Source organism: Diceros bicornis, chromosome 21 (assembly GCF_020826845.1).
Source record: "Diceros bicornis minor isolate mBicDic1 chromosome 21, mDicBic1.mat.cur, whole genome shotgun sequence".
Lineage (NCBI taxonomy): Eukaryota > Metazoa > Chordata > Mammalia > Perissodactyla > Rhinocerotidae > Diceros > Diceros bicornis.
The window spans coordinates 17,077,401-17,104,419 of record NC_080760.1 but is presented as its reverse complement, the minus strand read 5'-3'; the positions used below and the strand labels follow the sequence as shown (position 1 = coordinate 17,104,419).

Below are 27,019 nucleotides of genomic sequence, written 5' to 3'. Positions count from 1 at the left end.
CCTGCTGTCTGCTTTCTCCAGGAGAGCATGGCACAGGGGAGTCACACCATACAGCCTTGTAGAATTGGTTTGACTTTGAATTTTGATAAAACGAGGATAGGATGTTCTGTTCTAGGGTGTTGGAAGAGAAAAACACTTGCTTAAAAGATTTCAATTCCTGATGAAGCACAATGGTTAAACATTTCATTGCATGGAACACATGAATATTCACTCTTGTAAATACTTAAAGATTTATAAGCTTGTCATTTGTGCATCTACAAAGTGTGGCCTTACATTTAATGTTTTCCTTTCTTTGGTCATCCCCATGGCTGTGATCTATGCTATGACTAAGTCTTGAGAGATGATTACAAATAACGAAGTTATCAACCCTCCAAAGAATTGTAGCAACATAGCATTAAGGAGATTCATGGTGGACCTTACTCACTATAAAATTAACTTGTCTAGGGGTGTCAAGGGAGTGGGATATGAGGGAGATTGTTGCAGGGACAGGAAGAGGGGGGAAAATACAACATGATGGAAGCACCAATGACATCTTCCAGTTCTATGCCTCTGAGTATATTGATTTAAAGTAATTAGAAAATTGAGTTCAGAGAATATATCACCTTTTTCCAAGTTAAATTCAGGCAATACTTTAGAAATAGTTAAAGGTAAGAAACTAATATTGAAGCCATTCTGCCAGGTACTGCATGAGACACATAAACTTGTTATTTTACTTAACTATTGCCTAGCTGAATAGAAGTGAGTAATAAGAAAATTAAATTTGAGATAAATTATATGAGATTGAATACTTGGAATTTTATATGGAATGATAAAATTAATAGCAGTGAGGCCTCCTTGGCCCTGGCATAATTTCCTAAAAGAGGTAGTCACCCTGTTACTGGGCTAATTTGGATTAAGTTTGGAGAACTAACTACACTGAGAAAATGAGGGGAGAATAAGACGTATGACTGATAAGTCTTTTCCATCTCTAATTTTTCCTAACATGCCAGCCTTTGCTCAAATTGAAATTCGTGATGTGGAATATATGTTGTTTCGTGTATTTCTGTCATGCTATTACAAAGCTGTAAGATGAAATGTGTCTGTAATCCATTAGATGATGGTCATAGCATGGCCAGAAAGGCCTGGTGAGGCCTTTTGGAATTCCAGAGGAGTCATCTCAAACAGAAACTTTGGTCTCCAAGATTTTTATTAGAAACAAATGAAAGGAAACATAAACAGACGAATGAGTGAGTGACCTGTAGAGTTACACAGACTTAGCTGCTGCAAATTCTCTCAGTCCTTTAGAGCCCTATGCCTGGTGCCAGCCTGGATGAAGTCACTGGAACTCTAAAACCTCATGGGCTGCCTGTGAGAGTGACACTACACATGGACACTTATTTTAACGTTGGAAATTGCAGGAAATACCCCTTTTCTCAGTGGCTTGCTGGGTCGTCTGCTTTAGTACATCTGTCCCAGAACCGGCCTAAATTAAAATGTGTGGATAAAACTCTGAAGTTCTCGTTTTATGTCTGCTCAAGCACTCGCAGCTGAAAGCATTCTTAAAACCTAAAAACTTGACTTGAACCATCTTTTCCACTCATCCTTATTTTTCAAGAACACCACAAAGTAGTTCTAAAGAAATTGCTAATGATGAAGTAATGCACTATTAAATTTATAATATGGAATTAATCTTGTCTGTGATAGCATTTTTACTTGTTGTAGTCTTTTCAAGTTTAATCACTAATGTGTGTCAAGAAAAATGTAGGAAAGGATTATTGTTCTTAATCCTGGTAAATTTCCTCATTTGAAATTATGCAAATTATGAACAGTTTCTTCATTATCTTCAGTAAATGACAATAGCAATTTTTTAAATTTGAGATGAATTACTCAACACTTATCCCTGCCAATGTGGATGGTAGGACAACTTTTCTCTCCTTATAGAGACATTTTTCAAATTGTCACATCCTCAGATCTTCAAATCCTACCTCCATGGAATCCATTGTAATTGACATACATTTTCCCCAGAATTCTACAGCTAACAGGGAGTGATGATTATGGAGCAGTAGGTACCTCAATACCTTTAGAGTTGCTTGAGGCTGTGAGCACGCTCAGTGTGTCCCCATGTTTGAAGCTTGATTCTGACTGACATGCAAGTGCTTTTGTGGTTCGCTTTCAGCAGTACGATAAAGTTGCCATTATAAGTGGTCAGAAGCCACAAGCTATTTATTTATATGTGAGGATCTGTAGCATTATTATATAAATATGTTCTTTTCATGTCATGGGTTATTTTTTTATAAAAGAGTTTTCTTTACTACTTTGTCTTCTACTTTCCGATATTATAAACATACACCGTGGTTTCCCTTCAGATCATAGAGGTTAAACGATAAATTGAATGTGCAGGAAATGAAAATTGATGAAATTTTCATTTGCGGACTAGGTCAGAGTTCACATGCTCTGGCCTGCACACCAGATCTAGCCACTGCTGTGTTTTCTTTGGCTCAAACAATGCTTTTAAAGAATATGAATTAATTTCCCATGTTTAAAAATTGGACCACACACACAAAACTGGACTTTGTCTTAAAGAATCAGATTTGGTAGCACTGGACTTGCAGTTGGCTAGGGCTGGGTTCTGGCTGCTGCCTTTCGCCGATCTGGTGTACTCCGGGTCACCGTGACCCCACTACCCCTCACCGCTATAGCCCACCACCCTCATCACCACAGCCCACCACCCCTCATTGTCCCAGCTCACCTCTGGGGTTTTTCCTTTTTACAGGATTTTCCTCTTTTTTCCTTTTTTAGAGGATTACCTAACTGGCCCCTGTAGGCATTTGAGTTTGTGACTTGTGGACCAAAGGTTTTTTTCTTTCCAAATGAATCTGATAAGAATATTATATCCATAATCACATTTAAATAAAGTGTAATTGACATTTTTAGCTTTGGGTTAAATTTGTATTTTAAAAAATGATCATAAAGGGGTAAAAAATGGGAGAGGTAAATAAATGTGAACAAAATTATTTTTAAAAAGACATTCCATAACACATTTAAATAGTTATTGAATTCTCTTCTGTGCTATTAAACTTTTAATAAAAAGTTATTATTTTGGGGGAAAGAGAATTTAAGTAAAAAGCACACATATATCTTAATGTTGCAAATTGAAAAAGGGGATGCCAATTTACCTATTATTCTACAGACACAAAAATCTAAATGGTCATGTAAAAATCCACCCTTGAGTTTAATTGCTAACATGTAGAAAGTTGATGCTTAACTTCTGGTTCACTAATTGCCATTGGTAGCTATTACAGAAGAAAATCCAAATCAGGTTTGTACAACCCAACTGAAGTCGCATGCACCAGCTTAACTTATAGTTGTTCTTTTCTCTCATTTGTGGCCTGCTATGGATCTTAGAGTATCAGCTATTGACCACATTAAGCTAAGTAACTCTTGCATGATAACAGCCAAGTCTTGGACCAAGTCTAGGTTATGTCAGAGAGGAGGCGAGTGAAGAGCAAACTTGAGGTTTATTCCTAAGTAAATCAGGGAGCATTAGGAAGCTCAACACCACATCACATACCTACCCCTGGGACTGGCACCCTCCCCCACATCTAGACTTCCTTCAGCTGAAACCACCAGAATCTTGCTTGATCTTTATCTATTTTCATCTGGAAATCCGAATCAGGATGCCCATGTGTAAGTTTCCTTATGTCAACCTTGACCAGAAAGCATCTCCATTCTGATCGGTAACCTGAGTGACACTTAACGGAGGGAAAGAGAATAGATGACTCACCGATAGGAGTCAGTACATTATAATTATTGCTGAGATTCTTCCTGACCATAAAGCATTGGAACTTCAAGGCCAAGTGAGTACGTTAATGAACTCCCCATGGGAGCACTATTTTGCACCAGAGAAAATGCCAGAAGCAGCTTTTTTTGTCCTTTCCCCTTATGGATAGTATTCTTGCTATCTTTTTTTTAATTTATTTATGACTCCTACATAACCACTGTTTGAATTTTGGTATATTATCTTTCGTATGCTACCTTTCACCTTTTTTTCCTTAATGCATTATGGTCATTGTGGTCTGGTGTCTGCCTCTACACTCTCTGTGTGACGCTGTGTAATGAACTTAAGACCAGTGTCCACAGGCACTCCGTGTAGACCCATGTCTGTGAGCCCTCTCTGTAGAGTTGTGTCTGGGAGCACTCTCTGTATAGACCAGTGCCTGGGAGCACCTCTGTGTAGACCCATGTCCTATGAAGGCCAGAATGGAAAAGGATTCATGAACCTCTGTCCAAATACGCCTCAAGTCAAAAATGTACACAAAACTGTGAGTGCTGAAGTAAATGCTCATTAGTAACTACAGTTTAATCATACCTAGTACAAATCTGTTCAATTTACAAGTGTGTTCTGTTTTAATGCTTTTTAAACTATTGATCTTGAAATGCTCTTTCTATTTTTGAATAAATTTAATACTTTTCTCCCGTTTCTAAATGTTCATTAGACAATGGTCGTTGTTATAGCAACAACTAGACAGTGTTGGGTTTGACAGATCTCTGATTGCACATATATTATGGGAGCACTTCAGTTTATTTATTTTTTTCTCATTTTAAAAATTTACTACTCTACTTAGAAGTCATGTTATTAGCTGTTGCTCAGATATTGTCTTTTTGCTCTGCACAGCTCTCCTTTTAACCATGTTTTGTAAGATAAATGAGTTTCCAGTAAATGTGTTCTTTTTTATTATTTTGCTAGATAAATAAAACTAAAAATATTCTATTATCTAAAAATTTTGTAGAAAATCTCATGTTCCCTTAAAACAAAAAAAAAGTGAGTATGAAAGTACATTAGACATGTAAATTCTCTCAGAAAATAAAAGCATATTTATGTTTCATAAAACTCTGATAACTATTTTATAGCAATTGATATAATTTGATGCATATAGTATATTTCAAGCTTAGTGTTACCAATCGTATCCTTTTTGCTTTTAGCAATGAAATTATCTCCTACGTAACATTTTTCCTTCTTCCTTCTGAAAGTGAAATTATTTATGAAACTGTGGCTTAGCAACAAGAAGAGAAGGAAAATGATGCCTTTCTGATTTCAAAGGAGATAATGGAGTATAGTGCACTAAAAATAGCTCCGGACTGGAACAAGGCAATATGGGTGCTGGTTACAACGCTGCTGTAAAATAAATGTTTGTTAGATGAACAGATCAATGAGTAGACAAACAACCTTTTTGGACCTCAGTTTCCCAAATATAAAGTTAGGACTTGGAGTAGATTATCTTTATGTCTTCTACTAGCTCTAAAATTTCCCTCATTCCATGTAAGCAGTGTCTCCTCTCTTACTGGAATCCTTTGCTGTGACACAGTCATCTCAAGGATCGTTGTAATGGAATGCATTTGGTATGTGTTAGCACAGGGAAACTTCGCCTATTTTTATTGCCAATCTATCTCCCTCTGCTTGGAAACATTCCTTACCTAATTACACAGGAAGTCAGTGATGAGGGTGGGAGTGGGGTCTTGGTTTTTATACCTTTTCTAATGCTCTACACTTGCAATTCGCTTCCCTGAATTATTTTGGTCCAAATCTGAAATAGAAAATTTTTGTACATTTTTACGCCTGTCCCAAACTCAACTATTAATGTAATGGGCTACATATCTATACTTTATTTTATCTACAGAAAATATTTCTTTAATGTTTTAAAGCCACACTACACAGTTAAATTCATGCTTGGTGGACATTTCTCATGGTCCTTTTATTCCATGTGAAACCTCCATTCCTATAAATAACCTGCCCAGGAAAAGTTTGCAAGGATATAGCTCAACTTGAATGAGAGAGAGCTAGGTTGAGAAAAAGTTGGAGAAAACATATGAGGATCCCATCTTATCTTGAATGAGGATTTCTGGTGTGGATTTGTTATATTGTTTTAAATCAATTGCCAGAACACTAGATATAGTTATATTCTAATTTAACTGATTTAATGGATTATTATATGGACTCATTAAAATTATATCTATGAAGAATTTTTAATGACATGGCAAATCGTTTGTAATATAGTAAGTAAGGAAACTGAGAAAAGAAATTTTGCATTATAGTTTAATCTCAAAGGGAAATAAACACTAACATATTAACTGAGATTTTCTCTAGATGATGAGATTATTTTGATGATTTTTCTTTCCTGTATTTTTACTTTAAAAAACAAACTTAGGGCTGGCCCCGTGGCTTAGCAGTTAAGTGCACGTGCTCCACTACTGGCGGCCTGGGTTCGGATCCTGGGTGCACACTGACGCACCACTTCTCCGGCCATGCTGAGGCCGTGTCCCACATACAGCAACTAGAAGGATGTGCAACTATGACATACAACCATCTACTGGGGCTTTGGGGCAAAAAAAAAAGGAGGAGGATTGGTGATAGATGTTAGCTCAGAGCCGGTCTTCCTCAGCAAAAAGAGGAGGATTAGCACAGATGTTAGCTCAGGGCTGATCTTCCTCACAAAAAAAATAAATAAATAAAAGAAAAAATAAAAAACAAACAAAAACTCAGCTAACAATTATTGGTAAAAATTTAAAATACAAATTATGTTATATATATTTTTTGTATTGTTGCAAGTTTGGATTTTCCCATGCCTCTACACATAGAGGAATGGCTCCTCCATAAGAGGAGCAACTTGGAGAGATTCAACTTACCCCACGTACCAGAGGCCGTAGCAGCAGGCCATGGCTCATGAGGTTGCGAGTTCAGTAGCCTCAGTAGTGGGAAAGAGGGTCTTAAACGTCAGAAAGGTCGGCAAATGTGGGGCAGAGATCCCACAAACACTATTTTATTTGTGTCCTAGGTAGTAGCTACCCACTGGAGATCTTAGAAGAATAAGACATATCTCAGAGTAAAAGGAATTGATAGTCGTTTAAGGGAGACAGGCAAATAAACCTCAGGTGTAATGAAAAAGCTATATTACAAGAGGTAATCACATATAAGGGTGGAGTGATCAACTTGGCCTGGGGGAATCCACAGGTGATGCCTGAGTCTGGAGTTGGTCATGAGGATGGAGGCAGAGTTGTAGAAGGAAAAGCACGTATAAAAAATCCTCTAGCATGAAACTCAATAGTGGTTCTCGGAGTTATGATTTTTTTGGTAAGGGTGGGCATGCAATATAAAAGAGATCAAGAATAAATTGGCAAAGTGGCAGGAACAAAATCATGACTGTCTTTGAGTGTCATGCTCTGTAGTTTGGCCTTTCTCCTGTAGACAAGAAGTCATTAAGAGGTTTTAAAGCTGTGGATTTACATTAGATTTGCATTTTAGAAAGATTACTCTGGTGGTGGTATGGGGAAGGGGGAGTGAAATAGGAAGCCAGAGGAAGCTATAATGGTCGAAGCCTGAGGGGAAGCTGGCCTGAGCTGGGGCAGTGACGACGGAATGAAGGAGGGAGTGGGTTGAGAGAGAGTGAAATTCAGACTTAACAGACCCAGTGCCTGTTGGATGTGTAGTGAGGGGGGAGGCTAGGAGGAGTCCTAGGATTCTGGTACTCCCTAGAGGCGTCATTGGAATAGGGATTACAGGAGAGATGATGGGAAATAATGAGTTCCAGTTTGGGATAGATTTCAAGTTCCGACTTCCTTCTTTCCATCTTTTCTTTTCTTCTTTCCTTCCCTTCTATCTCTTTCTGCCTTTGTATCCCTTCCTGCTCTTCCTACCTTTCTCCTTTCCTTTTTTTTCTTTTTTTCCATTCATTCATTTATTCATTTAGTTAACTTTTATTTAGCCTTCACTGTATACTGAGCACTATCCCAGTCACTGTCCCAGGGCCATTATAAACCTGGCCAATTTCCATGTATCCTCAACCATGAGGGAGAAAAAGTTATTTTTGCAGCCACAGCTGCTGGGTATCCCTGACTAGGACACAGCTAGTCAGGCATAAGACACAAACTGTTTAACTCCTTTCAAATGGCATTGCATAATATATGTTTTTATATTGGAAACACCGCTAATGGCCATTTTCTTTCTAGGTAGTGCCATTATTTCTGTTTTGTTTCTGAAAGAAAATTTGAGAGCCTCAGATTTACTAGGTAAGTACTTATTTAATTCATGTAATTATAGCACTGCTTTGTCAGGAAATAAATAATACTATCCATAAAAAAATGTGCTTTAAAAACTGTGAAGAAATTACTGAAATAGATAGAATCTCATTTAGAGGTGAACGTTATTCTGTCTTGGAGCTGCCATCTGCTCTTTCATGTGAAATACTTCCATTTTAATTGTGTCCACTGCCAATGCCATTAGCCACGGTAAATTATTATCTTACAGTATTATTATTATGAATATTATGAAATTTTTATGAGTATAATAAAATTCAAGGAAACATCTGTGTTACCTAATAGAGTATTCCACTTCAAAGGATGTATTTGTTAGATTGTTGCATGAAAGTACTGCCTAAAAATGAAAACCACATACAATAACTAGCTGTACCAATTAACTACCTAATTTGTATTTAGCTCTTTCCAAAAGTAACATAGGACGTTGATTTCAAAATTTTATTTAGAAATACAGCTATTAGTGGAAAATAGCAGTAGTCTTCCTGGCTGTAAGAAAGATTTCTATTATATAGCAAAGCCATTATTTATTGATTGTATCTTCTACCTCTTATTAGAAATATTGGTAAGAAGAATTACAGAGATTCATATTTTCTTCCTTGATAAAATCCTGTCTGTTTGCTGCTGCTATATGATAATGAACACAATACTTTAGGCACTTTAAATGAAGCAATGTCTACTTGCTTCCGAGAAGATCATTTTTTTCTTTTTTTAATTTGAGCTTTAAATGTGACACCCGTGCTCATTATGTTGAGCATTTGTTTTCCCTGATCGTGTTTCCCATGAGCCTAGTGTCTTGAAAGTGTTTTCACTTTTTCTTTTTCCTCCTTGGTTTGATTCTGCTAGTAGAGTTTTTAGTTAATATTGTCAAATTTTTCATGGTTAAAATGTTTTTCCAAATGCATTCGTATGTAAATTGTATCTTTTCAAATATATTAATTTTCTATACTCTCTTTTTATGTATTATGGCTTATGGAATCATTTGGGGGAAGTTGTATGGAATTAGAAATAAGAATGAGCAATACCTGAGTTTTATAAATTAAAAAAATTAGGTCCTACACTATTTTTCTCATTTGTTAAATGTCTTAAAGAAAGTTGAAATCGTTTTTATCTAACATATGTCATCTTTTGTAGTTAATGGTTGATTAACCCTTAAATTAATCTAAGGTATCTAATGAGACAATACAGGTGGATATAAAGAGAGACTTGCTTATTATTAGGAACATTAGTGATAAAAGATTATTAAGATAGAATTCCTGCCCTCAAATAATATATTGGATGATAACAGATATACATAAATAATTTTTTCAAAGCAGAAAATAATATGTATTGTAATACCTTGAGCCTTTAGTTTAGAATAGAGTTTCTCAGCCTCAGCACTACTGATGTTTTAGGGTGGATAATTCTTCATTGTGGTGGCTGTCCTGTGCTTTGTAGGGTGCTTAGCAGCATCCCTCCTGGTCTTTACCCATTAGATGCCAGTAGCACCCTCTGTGCCAGTTATGACAACCAAAAATGACTTCAAACATTGCCAAATATCCCCTGGCGGGGGGGTGGTAAAATCACTCCCAGTTGAGAACCACTGGTTTAGAATCGAGAGAGATACTCTGGCTGGGAAGCTCAGACAAAACTGTTTACAGCAGAGGTGACATTGGAATCAGTTCTGATGGCTGGATGAGACAGGCATGGGTCACATCCAAGCATTTGGAGGAGGACATATAGAGGGAATAACACAAGAGGTGTTAACAGAGGTGCAAAAAGGTAAGGTAAGTTTCTATTTAATACTGTACTACAACTGTTGTCAATAGGATTAGGAAAAAAGTAAATGAAGGTCATAGCTATGGAAAGGGAAGAAATAGAAATATCAATATGTGCAGATGATTTGATTATATACTTAGAAAACCCAAGATCAACTAAACATTACTAAATGCAATAAACTGGCTCAACATTAAAGGATATAAATTAAACTCACTCTTGTGGGTTCAAATCTGGATTCAACTTCTGCTATCAATTGTGTGGCCAACATAATATTACTTAACTTCTCTAAGCCTCAGTTTGCTAACGAATAGAAGACTGCTTTAAGGATCACATTGGATAATTCATATAAGCATTTTGAGAAATGTAAAGCCCTGTTAATATAATTATCATTGTTTCTGTGATCAACTTCATTCCCGAGAGGTTAAGTGTTACTAAACACATGACATAAGAAATAGGAAACACACGCACATACACACATACCAAAAAAACAAAATAAACTTCTACTAATTCTTTGCTAATTTCTCTTATTTTAATAACAGCTAACACTTATTAAATATTTACTCTTTCCAGGTACTATAAGTATTTTGTGTGCATTATCTCATTTAAATGTAGGAACAACCCATTTAAAGAACAGATACTCAGAGAGGTTAAATAACTTGCCCGAGGTCGTATAACTAGTAAGTGGTAGACCAGTAATCTAATAATGGCAGCCTGACATAACTGTAGTGTAGTGGTTGACGATGAGTTTCTAGTGTCAGAGAGTTGTGTGACCTTTGCAAAGTTACTTAGGATATTTTTGCAAACTTTAGTAATCCAGGTAACATTTCCCACAACTCTGGTTGGGTTTTTTGCCTTCCTGACTTAATGCTTTTTGAGTAGGGCTATGTAATACATGTCACATTTGTTTCATACTGTAGTTAAAAGTGATCAATTCTTGACTTTAGTCTAGTGCCATAGGAATGAGAAAGAATTTAGTTACCTATTCCATACCCATGCCTCTGACAGCAATATTATAAGATTATCATGATCTGAGATGTAATAACCCACTTCATACTTAGGGAAGGACTTTTCTCCAGCCTTACTCAGTAATGTGTTAAGTCACGTGTATTTTCTTTGGGCTGTATTGCTATTGCCTTGAGAAAATTTGGCTCTTTTCGTTAAAAGCTAAAAATGCATTTTTTTTTTACAAGGACTAAAACCAAACAAGCAAAAGAGTAGCTGGTGGTGTTTTTTAAAAATATTAACATATAAGCATGCTAAAAATTAAATTGTCAAAATGTGCAAAAGAAGATCATTTATTTTCCCCTGCTTCATGCAAATGCAAGTTTGTTTTTCATGATGGAACAAATGAAGATTTTTGGGCCATGTGGAAACAAGCTGAACTAATTGATTGCCAAATGTTGCTCTGTGGCTATGAAGCTTTTCACCACTAGCCTCAAAAAATGACCTCACAAAAACTGTCTGAGAGGAATTGCCAACTATTATTAATTCAATGACAGGCTTTGGACTGTGCTCTGATTCTTAGTGGATTAATAACTTTAAATTATTTTAATGATTATTTTTCCCTTAAAAAAGCACTAGATTTTTCTTCCCTTCAATCAGCCAAAAACTATAGTATTTTCCCCTCACTTCTCTCTTAGTCATCAAAAGTACTGAATCTAATAGTCTGTGAGATCCTAGCTGATTTAAGTCCAGATAGTGTCATCATAAAAATAAAAATTACAGTCAATTTATCAGCACTCTCCAGAGACCAGTAACTTGATTACTTCAAGTCACCCATAAATGGTTTCCCCAGATAGAATGTCAAGAGATTAATAGTGAGATGAAGACCATCTCCTTCCTTCCTTCTCCCACACTAGAGGTCAGCTTGGTTTGGCGCCCGTATCTAGCATACTAATCTAGCCAAACAAACCATCACTTCTGACTGAGAGGACAGATTGGCTTTTTTGGTTTCTAAGCTGCTTTTTTTGGTTTCTAAGCTGCCTCAAGAATGGAGACTGTCTGATGGTAGGTTCAGGACTCTTTGGATTCACTACATTATTGAGACTTCCCAGTCTGGTGCTCTTGAGGGTTTAGCTGCCATGAGCCTGAGGAATCTGGAGAGATTGTACTGAGAGGAAGCCATCCCAAATGGCTTGGTATTTAGGAGACCAGTTTATTCTGTGACTCCTGGTATCCCACAAAAGCCATAGCGGGATCTACATTGATCAGGAGACATATTGCAGGGACCAGGAGAACCAAAAGCAATCTCGGTTGGATTCAGGTTAGCTGAATATTATTAATATAATAATAATAATAATAATATTATTAATATCCCACAAACACTATTTTATTTATGTCCTAGGTGCTAGCTACCCACTGGAGATCTTAGAAGAATGAGACATATCTCAGAGTAAAAGGAGTTGATAGTCTTTTAAGGGAGACAGGCAAATAAACAGTTAAGTGTGCACGCTCTGCTACTGGCGGCCCAGGTTCAGGTCCCAGGCGCACACCGACGCACCGCTTGTCCGGCCATGCTGAGGCGGCGTCCCACATAAAGCAACTAGAAGGATGTGAAACTATGGATTGGAACCTAGGTAGTCTATTTTCTTAACGATTACACTCTCCCACCTCTTGTATACATAAAGGACCAGGGCCAATGAATGGACAGCTCAGGGCTGTCATTCACGTTGTAGTCTCAGCGAGGGGTATCACAGAAGCTACACAGAGCATAACCTAAGGCTGGATGCAGCATCCCCCTGGGGATAGAAGGAATTGACTCCTCCAGGCAGTGGTCCCTGGGGTCTCTGCCTGGCCCTGAGGTTCCTTTAGAAAAGCATCTCCAAACTGGTGTTCCCTGGAACCAGTTTCATAAGACAGGTGCTCCACCAAAAAAGGTCTCAAGTCAAATTTATTTGGAAAGAGGTGAGTAAACAAACTTAAATCGTTCTTTTACTGGAAGACCTCTCAGATCCTCAATGTGTTGGTGTTCATTGTGAATCTCCTAGAGGAGGATATGGTTGTAATATTTTCTAAACATATTTGACCATTTATATCATCTTGAAGTAGTGTTTTGAGGAATATTTTATACTTTGGGAAATGGCTGACATTTAACTGGATCCAGCTGTGAAAATGCAGCCTTTGTTTCAGGAGGTTACTGGTATTCTGTTGCAAAAGTCTCCTATAGATACTTGTGGACTAAAGTATAAAAGTGATTGAAGGGAAAACAGCCAGAATCAGGCTCCTCTGATGCTTCCGTTCACTGGCACTTCTAACCTGCTGAGTTCCTCACCTCTGCAAGCCTTGGATTCCAAGATCTACTTGCACAGTTCTTCCTCAACTAATATCTGGTTTCCCAGACCACCCTGAGTAAAACCTGAAATCTCCTTTAATTTTGTCCCCACTCTGCAGCTGGATGCCAGCTAGTGTTAACTGCCTGTTGTCTAGCTTCTGGAATCTGGCTTGACTTGACTTCTGTTGCAACTATGACATACAACTATCTACTGGGGCTTTGGGGAGAAAAAGGGGAAAAAAAGGAGGAGGATTAGCAATAGATGTTGGCTCAGAGCCAGTCTTCCTCAGCAAAAAGAGGAGGGTTGGCACGGATGTTAGCTCAGGGCTGATCTTCCTCACAAAAAAAAAAAGAAAAGAAAGCCTCAAGAACTAGTGGCAGTAGTTAACTTTGAGGAGGGGAACTAGTGGGCCGTAAGGGTATGAGAGAGATTAACTTTCCACTGATCACTTTTCTGTGTTTTGAATTTTTTTACTGTATACACGTTACCCATTCGAAACTAAATTTGAAAAAAAGAAATTTAATTGACACTAGATGCAGTTACATGAGATAAATAACTGGCAGAGGAGCTCAATATAAATAAAAAATTTAGATTTCACAAAAGAAAGTTGGAAGTCGCTGAGACTTTTAAGTTATAGTCAATACATTTATTTTACTTTGCTACACCAAGTTTAGAAAAAATTTTTTTTTAAGTTCCTTTTTCCTAGGAACCTAATATTGAACTATTACCTTATAAGACTTTTTTTTTCCCCAAAGCAGGGATAGGGCTGCAGTAATTTTGCCCAACCTCTTATATACAGTTTTTATTATTTTCCTTTTATTATAGTGCTTAAATATGTATATTATTTTTCATTTTTAAAATTCTCATTAGAAATAGCTTTTAAAATTGTGTATGTAATTTCTGTCTTCACAAAGTGTTACAGAATAAATTGTTACATTAGCGGAAGCCTATTTTATAGCTTCTACAATACCTTGAATAGCTATTGTCTAGCTTGTGTGAAAAATCAAATGCTGTTTATTCTCAGAAACTAGAGTTCAAAACTCGAAATCATTTGGTTAAGAGGAACAGGAAATTGGTGTCTTCCAACTGTGAGATTTTAGACAACAGACAAACCAAATTGTTAGAGTCCATGCTGGTTGTAAATTATATACACAACAATGCTGACCTCAGTGATGAAACAGGTTGAATTACGTTTTCAAGCGTGCTATCTGAAAAATGCTACATATATCAGTTTTTCTCGGGCTGCTAATTATTAATAAACAGGCAGTTTTCAGTGTTATTGGAAGAGCAAGTGCTCCCTTTACCCCTCCTCCTCGGCTGCTCCTCTGACACACATTCCCCTCCTCCGTGATTCTAAATAATGTTACAGTGATGAGAGTAACACATTCTTTATATAGGTTTATTATGTGATATTTTACTAAGCTACCCCTGTGATTCTAGATTCTAAACTGGGTTAAATAAATCTTACAGCAAAGTCAGGGTTCACCTTCCTTATTTCTGCTAAAGGAACTCCAATAAATGGCAATTATTAAGGTGCTCATTTACCAGAGTTTTAAAGTGAAAAATCACCAAAGTGTGTGTGTGTAAAGGCTCCAAAGATGAGTAAGTGCAGAGTAGATCATCAGGTGACGGACCTCCCTACTCTCTGGGTTCTGCCATCTACATTTAGATCTTGATGGATCTAGATCCATCATGCACTTACTGTTCCACATGGAAACAGAGAGGCAGCTTGGATGTGTTTTCATGTCTCCATATGTGTGTGTTCTGATCGTCCCCATCTTTGGAGAAAGCTTCTCTGAAGAGGCCCAGATTCATGTGGAACAAGAGAGAAAAATCAGAACTTATGTCCTACCCCATCCATTCCCTGGCCCTTATCTTCCTTTAAAGAGAATGCTGTCAGATGAATGCATGATGCTCTCTAGGAATGGTTTGATGAATCATATTTTAATAGAGAGAGACTGTCGGCACTTTTACAAGTAATGCTGAGTCTATAGGTAATGTTTGCATCAACAAAAAGGCTTAAATGTCCCTTTTCAACTTGATTTATCTTTTCAACTTTATAGGTATGACATTGGCGTTTGCTGGAACATATTTATTGGTGAACTTTGCTCCAAATATAACTCAGGCTCTCTCCGCAAGAACAGTACAGTATTACTTTGTTGGCTGGCAGTTCCTCGTCTATGTGGTAAGAATTATAAAAATTTTACTATCCCAGAAGCTATATTATCTAGACCACTAGTACATGCAGATGTTAGAGAACTAATGTAATCTTTTCTTCTCGGCATTAATATCGCATTAAAATGTAACTATATTTGACCAATACTGATGTATTTGAAACACTAAATCAGCAATAGAAGCACCCTCAGTTTCCCAGGTATCCTGTCCTTGGGGGTGACCTGTCACTGGAACAATTTCCACAACATTTAATCCAGCAAATGCCAGAGCAACATGTTTTAAGATAACTCAAAGTGAAAAAACAAACTCAAAAAAACCCCTACTGGGCCAGCCCCGTGGCTTAGCGGTTGGGTGCGCGCGCTCCGCTGCTGGCGGCCCGGGTTCGGATCCCGGGCCACACCTGCGCACCGCTTCTCCGGCCATGCTGAGGCCGCGTCCCACATACAGCAACTGGAAGGGTGTGCAGCTATGACATACAACTATCTCCTGGGGCCTTGGGGGAAAAAAATAAATAAATAAAATCTTTAAAAAAAAAAAAAAAAACCCTCTTCCTAGGTCAAAGGGAAATACCTGGAGACACATTTTACTTCATTGAATTTTATTCAAGATAGATATTTTCTTCTAAAAAAGTACTCATTGAGACAATGCCACAGATTGTCTGGATGAAGCAGACAGCAGTGGGACAACACTGAGAGACATGTAAAAGAAAGACTGGAGGGGGCTGGCCCGGTGGTTAAGTTCACACGCTCCACTTTGGCAGCCTGGGATTCGTGGGTGCAGCGCGGACCTACGCGCTGCTCATCCAGCCACACTATGGCGGCATCCCACATACAAAATAGAGGAAGATGGGCACAGATGTTAGCTCGGGGACAATCTTCCTCAGCAAACAGAGGAAGATGGGCAACGGATGTTAGCTGAGGGCCGATCTTCCTCACACACACAATAAAAGACTGGAATGAGCTAATATAGAAATTTGAAGCCACTATTTGGAATATTTTTATTTGATGCAGTGGCTGTATCTAGTGGATATAAAGAGAGAATGTGACTGAAATGGTTGGTATGTAACTTGTTAACAGAAGTTGGTTTAGGTTGGAGAATAAGAATATTCTAGGAAAGGTAGGTTGTAAGAAGAAAACTGGGATAGTATAGATGAGCATTTAACCAAGAACTAGATTGGTAAAAAAGTTGTGAATCCAATAAAAAGAATCAAAGTACACAGAATAATACATTTTTAGGATTAGAAGTGACCTCAAAAAGCTATTTGGTCCAGTCCTCTGCCATTAAAACAGGTAAAATAGTATGATCCTACTATATACACCTATTATTTAAAAGTGTGACATTGGCATTTACAGGGACACATTTATTGTTGAACTTTGCTCTAAGTGTAACTCAGGATATTGCATCAGGAACTGCATGGTATTACATTATTGTCTGGTGGTTCCTGGTCTATGTGACAAGAATTCTATATATCTTACCATCTCTGATACATAATTCTGACCTCTAGAACACAAATGTTTACAGATCTTTTCTCTTTGTGGTCTCCCACTCTACTCCTTTCTCTTACTCAACGAAGATACTTAGGTTTTCTGTATAAAAATAAAATCCTTATACACTCCACACTGTGTAATAAACTATCCTGTTTCCCTTCCCCTCACCACCAAAAATGTATTCCTCTCCACTTTCTCAGCTTCTATTCACTCCTCATTCATTGTAATGTTGTAGATCCCTCCCCACGAATTGCCAAAAGGAATTGCTTTTTTGTTCTTGATTCTTCTTGAACCTTGAGCATCATTTACTCATGGCCCATCATCTTCTCCCAGAACCTCTCTTTTCCCTGGCCCCCTCACTATGTTTTCCGTGTTTCTCCTCTTCCTCTCTGACTAGTCCATGCCAGGCTCTTGGTGGACACCTCCTTCTCTTCTGCCAGCCACTCTTTTTATTTTTTTTTTTTTTGTAAGCAAGATCAGCCCTGAGCTAACATCTGCCAATCCTCCTCTTTTTGTTGAGGAAGATTGGCCCTGGGCTAACATCCATGCCCATCTTCCTCTACTTTATGTGGGACGCCGCCACAGCATGGCTTGCTAAGCGGTGTGTCGGTGCGCGCCCGGGATCCGAACCGGCGAACCCCAGGCCGCCTCAGCAGAGCGCACACACTTAACAGCTGCACCACCGGGCTGGCCCCTAGCCACTCTTATCTAGTCATGCCACATTCTCTTCCAAGGTTTTCTAGGGTGATCTCATTGCCCACCCCCACCATCATCCTTTAGAAAGCCTTCCAAATCCAGACCTATATCTTCTCCCCAGGCCTCTTCTGAGCTCTGGATCTATGTTCTCATCTGTCCACTTATTACTCATCCCTGCCTGGATGTCCCATAGGTTCCTCAAATATAACATCTCAAAAACTGAACTCAATATCTTCTCCCCTAAACGCCCTCCTCTCTCATTTGGAGGGCTCCCCTTACCCCTGCCCTCCATCAACCTTTAGGATTGGGCTTCCTCAAGTCTGTCATACTTTGTGTCTCCCCCCTCCTCCATTACGTCTTCCTATTTGTCCACCATACCCTGTCCTTACACAGCTTTCATCAATCAAATCTAAGCACTAGAAAGACTTGTTGAGTATTTCATGATAGTCTAGACTTGAAGTCCTACCAACCCATTATTATTCTTTGCCTACAGGCAAAACAAATTCTTCCCACAGTAAGAAAAGAATCACATAGTCTGTGACCAGAAAATTAATAGCCTGAGTTGAATCCTTTGGAGATTAAAGATACATCAAGACTTATTTCCTGGAATAAACAACATTGTTTGATGGTGATGTATCGTATATTGTTTTAACACCAGAAAAAAAACATTTTAAAAGAGCAAAACCACTTTTTATTAAACCTTATATTTCTACAAAAAAACACTCTGAAATTAATTGCAAAATGCAATTTTCCACAGTCAACTCTTAAATTCATTTATTCATTATTCACTAATTCATTCAAATTATCAGACACCTGGGGTATAGAGAAGAATTCCTGCAGCAGGAATTTTAAAGTTCTTGGAGAGACTTATATTCCTGTAAATAATGAAAGTATTTGAAAGTAAATGCCACCAAAAATGTAAAAAAGTCCAGATATTTATAAGACAGCATAAAATAAACCTTTAATAAAGTCACATTTGAATTATACTATTGTCAGTAGACTCTAAGGGGAATAGATCTATATTATCCTAGTTTGGAATTTAATCCATTATATGTTGCATCTCTAAAGACTCTAGAAGTTATCAATTATATACTAAGATCTTGAGCTGAAGTTTGGTTTAAATCTGTTAAACATTTAAGTATTTAATCCTTAGATGTGGCAGATTCTGTGCTTTTTTCCCCAAACCATGACTGCAAAGATCATAATTATAGTAATTAAGACTATTCTTTGAAGTATCATTCATCTATTTTTATATTACACCAAGTATAAATGCAGCACCTGAATTGCCTTTCAGGACTGATCAAATAACTAATAAAATGAATAAAAATATTTTAAAGTCTGAATAAGTTTTATATTTCTCAAAAGGGGATTGTAAAATTGTATACAGACTGGCTAGTGGCCTCTCCTTGTCTCATGTGTTTACCTGTTCCAGATGGCTGTCCGTTTTACCTTTAAGGCTTACAAGGCCCAGGAGCCTATCCTCTGATCTGGTAGTCTTTTTGGCAGGAAGAGGATTTGAGAAGCCTGGTGTCTACCAGCCTGTGAAGTGCCCTTTGCTCACCCACAAAAACAGCGTTTCCCAGCCTGTATTCACACAGATGGGTAGTCCCACCTGGTGCTTGCCAAAAAGCTGAAAACCAGTGGGTTTTCAAGGTCCAGCTAGCTTGGAGAGAAGCTGCATAACATGGCCCCCTTGGAGAAATTCATCATCTCTGTCATGCTATGTCAAAAGCTAGAAGTCCTTTAGGAAAGAGACTGACTTAATTTTGTTAATCCTGCATGCCCTGGGCTTATTTGACCATGGGCCCTTTTCTTGAAGGACCTTTTGTTGAGTAGCGTCTATCAACATGGGCTGCAGAACCCACGTGAGGAAATGCAGCCCTAAGCCTCAGTTACTTCATGTTCTTGGCAGGCTTGATTGTGGCTGTTTTGCCCACCCAGATTTTCCAACACACTATTCAAATTGAAACCTCTGTTGTGAACATAGAATCCTTCACAAAATAATCTGCGTGGTGCTCATTTTCTCTCTGCCAGACAAAAAATTAAATCAGCAGCAGCGGGGGCCAAGCCTGTCGTTTGCTGTAATTCTACACCCCAAAGCCGATTATTAAGTCAACCTTTCTGGCAAAACTGCTTCAGAACCTACCACCAGGTGTTAAAAACCTGAAGGGAGAAAACTAGATGTTTTTATCAGACCTCAATATCTATTGCATGAGGTTGATTTGCTATGTCGTCTGAATGCAAATAGCCCTTGCAGCCTGCACTAGCGCACGTCTGCAGTAGCAGCGGCCTGCTCGCTGAGCAGTCTGAGCCCTGGGCCCCGCTCCAACTACATTCCTTGGTTTATCTGCACAACAGCCCTGTACCTTGGCAGATGGGGAAACTGAGGTAGGCAGGTTCAGGAACTTGTGCAAGGTCACGTAAGTACTAAGTAGCAGAACCAGCATTCAAAACCAGACAGTCCAACTCTGGGGTGCACACTCCAGTGCATTTCACTACACACCTCTCTATGCAGAATTAATAAAAGCTGACCACCGAGGATCAAATCTTTGTCCAGACTTGGCTTTAGAGAGAACCTTTGCAGAGCTCATCTCTTTTGGACAAGGAAGCCATGCACTTTCAAGGAAGGCTATACTTTCAAGACAGAACTTGGTGAGAGAAGTGAGGTGAAGGTGGGCTCAGATTTTGGTACTGCAACTGGGGCATCCGATGGTGAAATTTTGTGTATCTCTTTTGTCACGTCATCCCATGAACTGCCAGTACTCTTTATACCACTGAAAACAGGATGATGAGTGCCTTTAAATCTAATTAGATTAGAGAACCAATCCAGAAAACCCAGAATCAGTTCAGAAAACTCATCCTCAAGATTCTGTTCCTCTGGAAAGACTTCAGGTACCAAAACCTGAATTAGTTTCATATTACTTCCATAACTTAGCGGCTTAAAACAACACGCATTTATTACCTTGCAGTTTTGAAGGTCAGAAGTCAAACACGAGTCTCAATGAACTAAAATCAAGGTATTGGCAAGACTGTCTTCCTTGTGAGTGCCTCTGGGGGAGAATCTGTTTCCTTGCCTTTTCCAGCTCCTGGAGGCCGCCAGCATTCCTTGACTCAGATCTTTCTCATGTTACATCTCTCTCTGACCACAGCTGGGAAGGTTCTCTGCTTTTAAGGACTTGTGTGAATACATTGGGCTCACTTGGATAATCCGGGATAATCTCCCCATCTCAATGGTCTTAATCACATCTGCAAAGTCCCTTTGCCATGTAAAGTAAAATATGCACAGTTTCCCGAGAGTAGGACACGGACATCTTTGGGGAGCCATCATTCTGCCTACCAGAGCTGCATCACTTAACTGCTCTGAGCCTTGGTTTCCTCATCTGTAAAATGGGGATAATAATAGCACCTACCTCCTAAGGGTGTTGTGAGGATTCGATGAATTGGTACAAGTAAAGCATGTGGAGAGCAGGCAGTAAGTGCTGCTGTTATTTGTGACCTCTGAGAGAGCAGTCAGCAAAGCAGCCTCTTTCTGGGTGACAGGAACCTGCAGAAATCACAGTTTCTTTAATATTGATATTTTCAGAGAGGGAAAAAAATGTTACTAGAAAAAAATTAACATTAATTCAAGATGCTTGAATATTTTATTCCTCGGAGCTCCATGACCACTTGCCACAAGACAGAACCCCGGGGCAACTACAGTCATTCTATGAATAATAGGAACTCATGTTTTATTTATCTGAAGTTACAGAGTAGAATTTGCAAAATTGTCATATGTGATTTTTAAAACTGATAACTACCCTCACCCCTCCCCCCAAATTAATAATCGGCATGCTAATAGATTTAACATGCTCTGTGCATTAATGGAGGAAGAGCTTTCTTCTCTCCAGCAATGAATACAGTGGTCCCGAATGCTGTGAGTTGTTTATAATTGTATCACGTGAGAAATGAAAGCTTGTGGCTGAGGAGATACCAAGCCGAAGGGGACATTTTTGTTAACAATTGATGAGTTATCAAGGAGTTGGGACACCCAGTGTTTTGATGGCAGCTTTCAGGAAGGCAAAGAGATCGGAGTTTAATAGCTTTCGTAGCATGACTTGATTCAATTAAAGGCCTGGCAAGTCCTATAATGAAAAGTTAAAATAATTGGTTTAATTTAACAGAAAAAGAAAAGACTAAGGGATGAGTTAATCTTCCATATTAGATGAAAAGGTTTTTAAATGAGGAAGATATGGTCCTGCTGCTCTCTGTGCCCACAGAGAATTAAAGGAAAAAACAAACCAACAGGTAAAACTTTGAATTGAAACAGTGGAGATTTATGTTGATTTAGAGAGGGCTCCGTAAGTAAAATGCAGGCCTGAAAGTAGCGAAGTCCCTAACTTTCATAATTTTTAAGAAAAAAATGAGTAGTGGTATTTTTACTTGTCTGACATCAGGAAGGTAAACATTCATATTTATGATTTCAGTCCAGGAATACCATCTCTCTGAAAAAAAATAATAGTTTTGCTTCAGGTTATCTTAAGGACTTCAAAAAAGAAAAAAAGTTAAAACAAATAAAATTGAGAACTCGAAATTACACTAGAGTTCTTAAGGGTAGGAAAATTGTAGACATTCATTCAATTAATATTTATTGAACAGTCAGTTTATTAGATATTAGGTCTGTTTTTTTGGCAAGTTGTTCATAATATATCTGAGGTGTAATTTACCCATTAGGTCCAATGCCTGTGCACCAGGCATTGGAGACAGAGTGACGAACAGAACGGATAAGGTCCCTGTTCTCAGAGCTGATGTGCTAGTAGGGGAGACAGACAGAAACGTAAACACATGAACAAGAAATATGCCAGATGATGAAAAACGCTCTGCAGGAGCCACCTGAAGTCGGGGGTGTGATAGGATGAGTGGGGGGCTCTGTTAGATCAGAGTGACCAAGGGCGACCTCTCAGAGGAGATGATGTTGAAGCTGAGAGCTGAGTGAATAGAAGGAGCCATTGTGCAAAGATCAGAGAAAGAACGTTCCAGACAGCATGAACGGTTAGTGCAAAGGCCCAAAGCCAGGAGCAATCTGAAGAGTGCAAAGAACTGGGAGAAAAAAAGGCCATTTGTGGCTGGCACAGGTTGGACCATCCAGGAGTAAGCCGTCTGAGAGGAGGTCCAAGAAGTCGGCTGAGGCTTTGTAATCCAGGAGGGAGCTTGGATTTTATTCTTAATGTGCTAGGAAACCATAGGAGGTTCAAACAAAGGAATGACTGGATCTAATTTATATTTTTATATATAAAATATCATGTGTATCATCCTGAATGAGTCTCATAAACATAACACACAGTGAAAAAAGGCAAGCAAGTGAAAACAAGTATGATTCCATTTGTATCAAGTCCAAAATATGCAAAAATAAACCGAGTGTCATTTGGGGATACATAGAAATGTGATGAACTATAAAGCAAGTGAATGGTAAACACCAAGTTCAGTGTAGTGGTTCCTGAGGAGGGGGGTGCAGTTGGGGAGGGGCACACAGAGACTTCAAAGGTATTGGGAGGTTCTATTTCTCAGGTTGGGTAGAGGGCACATGAATACTTGTCATATTACTGTACATACCTTATATTTATATCATATATGTTCTCTATGAATGAAATATTTTAATCCAAACTGTGTTTTTTAAATGACTCCTCTGGCTGCTGAATGGCTGGATTGTAGAGAGGCAAGAGTAAAATCAAACATGAATTAGAAGCTATTGCAGTGGTCAGAGAGAGGGTGACAGTGAGAGAGGGAAAGAGAAGAGTTTTCGGCTCGTGCGACAGGGTGTTGGTGATGCTATTTGCTGAGGGAGTGAAGGCCCCGGGAGGAACAGGTTGGGAAGGCAGGGAATCGGGAGTTAAGTGCTGCCCATATTAGCATCATATGGCTGTTAAACACCTATGTGGAAACTTCCAGTAGACAGTTGGGTAAATGAGACTGGAGTTGCAGGGAGGCCAGGACTGGAGATCTAGATTTGGGTGTCACTGGCGTATAGGTGATGCTGGAGCTCTGGGTCTGGATGGCTGAGGCTCCTTATTGTTCCCCTATGTTTACGGTTGTCCTTAGGAACTCAGTCTCCCTCAACTCTCATATGAGAACTGCTGCAAAATCAAAAAGAGAAGTGTGGCATTCTGAAGATGTTGTATAGAATAATTTATATCGTACTCTTTTTCATTTCTAGATTTTAGAAATATTAATTTTCTGCATTCTCCTATATTTCCATAAAAGAAAAGGAATGAAACACATTGTGATCCTGCTAACCCTGGTGGCACTTCTAGGTAAGGATATATTTTGTTTTCAATCCTCTAATTGAGCCATGCTAAGTCATAAGAGAGATTTGAAGGAAAATACTTGAACATTCCATTCCTTTCTCATTATTTCTACTTTTCAACTCTGATCTGTAGAAAGAAACTGAGTCTCAATTATGCAAATTATATTTTGCATGTCCATTGCTACAATTGATATATGTTTAATTCTTTTAAAATATATTAAGAATTTTTATTTCTTGGTAATTTTATTTGCTCTCTGACAATTTGAGGATTTCTTTTCTTAGTAAATAATTGAAAAATATTAAAAGAGGAACAAATGAATGAACCCAATTGAAATGTTTGTATCAGGAATTAGTTATCAAGACCTATCCTATTTATATTTTTTTAAAAACTTTAAAATATGGCTAATATGAAACATAAATGTAAGCAGTATGATTTTCTTAAATACAGCATTTCTTTCATTCATTGTTTACCTACCCATTTCCCTTTTTTTTTGCAGAGGCACCTTGTAAGATTTGAAAACCGATGCTTAAATAAGCCCACTATGTATTTTTAAATCTATCCTCCCTCCCCACTCCTTCTCTCTCTCTCTCTCTCTCTCTCTCTCTCTCTCTCTCTCACACACACACACACACACACACACACACACACTCTCTCTCTCTCTCTCATATATATCAACAGTAGGACATCTCACTAATCATTTGAGAAATTCTCCTTTTGAAAATTTATTTATAATTCTTCCTTTGCCTCCTCTTTGCCAGTGAGATGACCCATACATGGTAGGTTGTTTGCTGTGACTTTGTAGATGGTACTTACACCATTGGGGCAGGCTGCAGCCCCCACGTTAATGAGGTGCTGGAGTTTTCATTTTTTCGTTTCATCAACTAGTTCTCTCCTTTGAATTGGAAGATTTGTATTTGTGATAGTTACTTATAGAAACAAATTTACTCTATACCATATTCAGGTATGCTGTTGATCAAAAGACCAGAAAAGGAACTTTATATTTGTTTCTTCCAAATTACCAAATAGGGAGAACAAAAGCAAAAACTAAGAGAGAAAATGTACATTATATAGGAAAATATTGAAAATAAAGGAAATTTTAAATAGGAAAGGAAGATAACAGAATTAATATTATATATATCAGTTATGATCATAAATGTAAATAGGGTAAGTTTACCTAATAAAAAAGAAAAATTCCATGGGGCTGGCCTGGTTGCATAGTGGTTAAGTTCATGCGCTCCACTTCAGCGGCCCGGGGTTCACAGGTTTGGATCCCAGGCGCAGACCTACACACTGCTTATCAAACCATGCTGTGGCAGCATCCCACATATAAAATCAAGGAAGATGGGCACAGATGTTAGCTCAGGGCCAATCTTCCTCAGGAAAAAGAGGATTGGCAATGGAGGTTCCCTCGAGGCTCATATTCCTCACCAAAAAAAGAAAAAAAAAAAAAAAATCCCCAAATTGGTCCTCAGAAAAATTCCCAGCTTGATTTTGAAAAAGATTCTGAAATTGGATTCAGCCAGTTTGCTCTGGTTCAGCTCTGTAGGAGTTATAGAAATAGCACCCTTCTGATTGGCCCATGCAGGTTGTGAAATATTTTGACTTCATACATAAATTTCATCTAAAACAAGGTAACTTAGATTGAGAGTAAAAGAAAGCAGAAGGTCATGATATTACTCTCTAAGTTAAAATCAAGGCAGAAACATTAAATGCAACAAAAGATCCCCGAGGCCCTGTTAGTGTTCAGTTGCTAGTCTTGGCAGGACTGGGGGCTGGGAGCGGGTGGCACCGGGGAAGGAGGCTCGGGAGACTTGGCAGCAGCTATTTCAAAAGCTGCTTTAACAGAAATATAACAGGAGTAGGAGATTTCTCTCAGCTCGTGGAAGATAAATAGACAGAAAAATATGTAAAGATAGAGGAACCAAATACTTAATTTTGATCTGGCAGCTCTAATATTGACCTCTAAATCCTAAAAACAGAGAATACACTTTTTTTCAAGAGGCTGCGTTGTAACATTTACAAAAGTTAATTGTATAATTGGCCACAAAGAAATCCTTGATAAATTCCAGGAAGTTGAAATAGTACAGACCACATTCTCAGATCACAGTGAAATAAAAACAGAAAATAATAACAAAAATAGAAACCAGTAAAACTATCCCACCTGGAAATGTTAACACTACTCTTAAGCTGCAGCTAGGCCAAAGTAGAAACCAAGATTTCATTGTAGCATATAGTTTTAAAAATTATTATGAAAACACTTAATATTAAATTTATAGGGGCCAGCCCAGTGGCGGAAGTGGTTAAGCGCACGCGTTCCGCTGCGGCGGCCCGGGGTTCACCGGTTCGGATCCCGGGCGCGCACCGATGCACTGCTTGGCAAGCCATGCTGTGGTGGCATCCCATATAAAGTGGAGGAAGATGGGCATGGATGTTAGCCCAGGGCCAGTCTTCCTCAGCAAAAAAAAAAAAAAAAAAAAGGAGGATTGTTAGCACAGGGCTGATCTCCTCACAAAAAAAAAAAAAAAATTTATAGTTTATGACTAATGCTGTATTCAGAAGGAAATTCATTGCTTTAAATGGAAGTCAATTAAGCACTCAACTCAAGAAGTTAGGGAAAAAAACTAAAAGCTGAGGCAAGCAAAAAGGATCAATTAATAAAGATAAAGGAAAAAATTAATGAAATAGAAAACAGAAAAATAAATAAATAAACCCAAGAATCAGTTCTTAAAAGATAGTAAAATAGATCCTCCATAAGAAAAAAAGAAAAAATCTCAAATACCCAAAATTAGAAATAATACATATATACATAAAATGAAAATAAATATGAAAGCTCACTTATTTTTTAATGGAAAATTACTATGGGGGAAATAGAGGAGGTGATAAAAAGCTACATCCTAAAAAGAAACAGGCCTAGACTTTCTTTTGCTTTTAACCTAGAAGGTAATGCCTTTAAATCTTTAAGGAACAGATTATTCTGATGTTCCAACTATTTGAGGACGTAAGAAGAAAGCTTTCACTTTTTTTTTTTTTTTTTTTACATAATCGTTATAAATACTGATCCCAAATAGCACAAATAAAGACTGCTATGAACTGGGGCCGGCCCGGTGGCACAGGCGGTTAAGTGCATGCACTCCACTGCGGCAGCCTGGGGTTCCCTGGTTCGGATCCCGGGCGCGCACCGACGCACCGCTTGGCAGGCCATGCTGTGGTGATGTCCCATATAAAGTGGAGGAAGATGGGCATGAATGTTAGCCCAGGGCCAGTCTTCCTCAGCAAAAAAAAA

At 38.4% G+C, this 27,019-nt stretch overlaps 1 protein-coding gene across 4 annotated transcripts in view; it reads left to right on the top strand.

Moving 5' to 3' along the window:
- The window catches only part of NIPAL2 (NIPA like domain containing 2), a 70,209-nt gene that overhangs the window by 28,166 nt on the left and 15,024 nt on the right, over positions 1–27,019 (top strand). For all 4 annotated transcript variants that reach the window (XM_058564693.1, XM_058564694.1, XM_058564695.1 and 1 more), the window contains 3 exons: positions 7,984–8,043; positions 15,161–15,282; positions 23,646–23,742. In XM_058564693.1, coding sequence (XP_058420676.1) covers positions 7,984–8,043; positions 15,161–15,282; positions 23,646–23,742 — 279 coding nt within the window. The remainder of the gene's footprint in view (positions 1–7,983; positions 8,044–15,160; positions 15,283–23,645; positions 23,743–27,019) is intronic.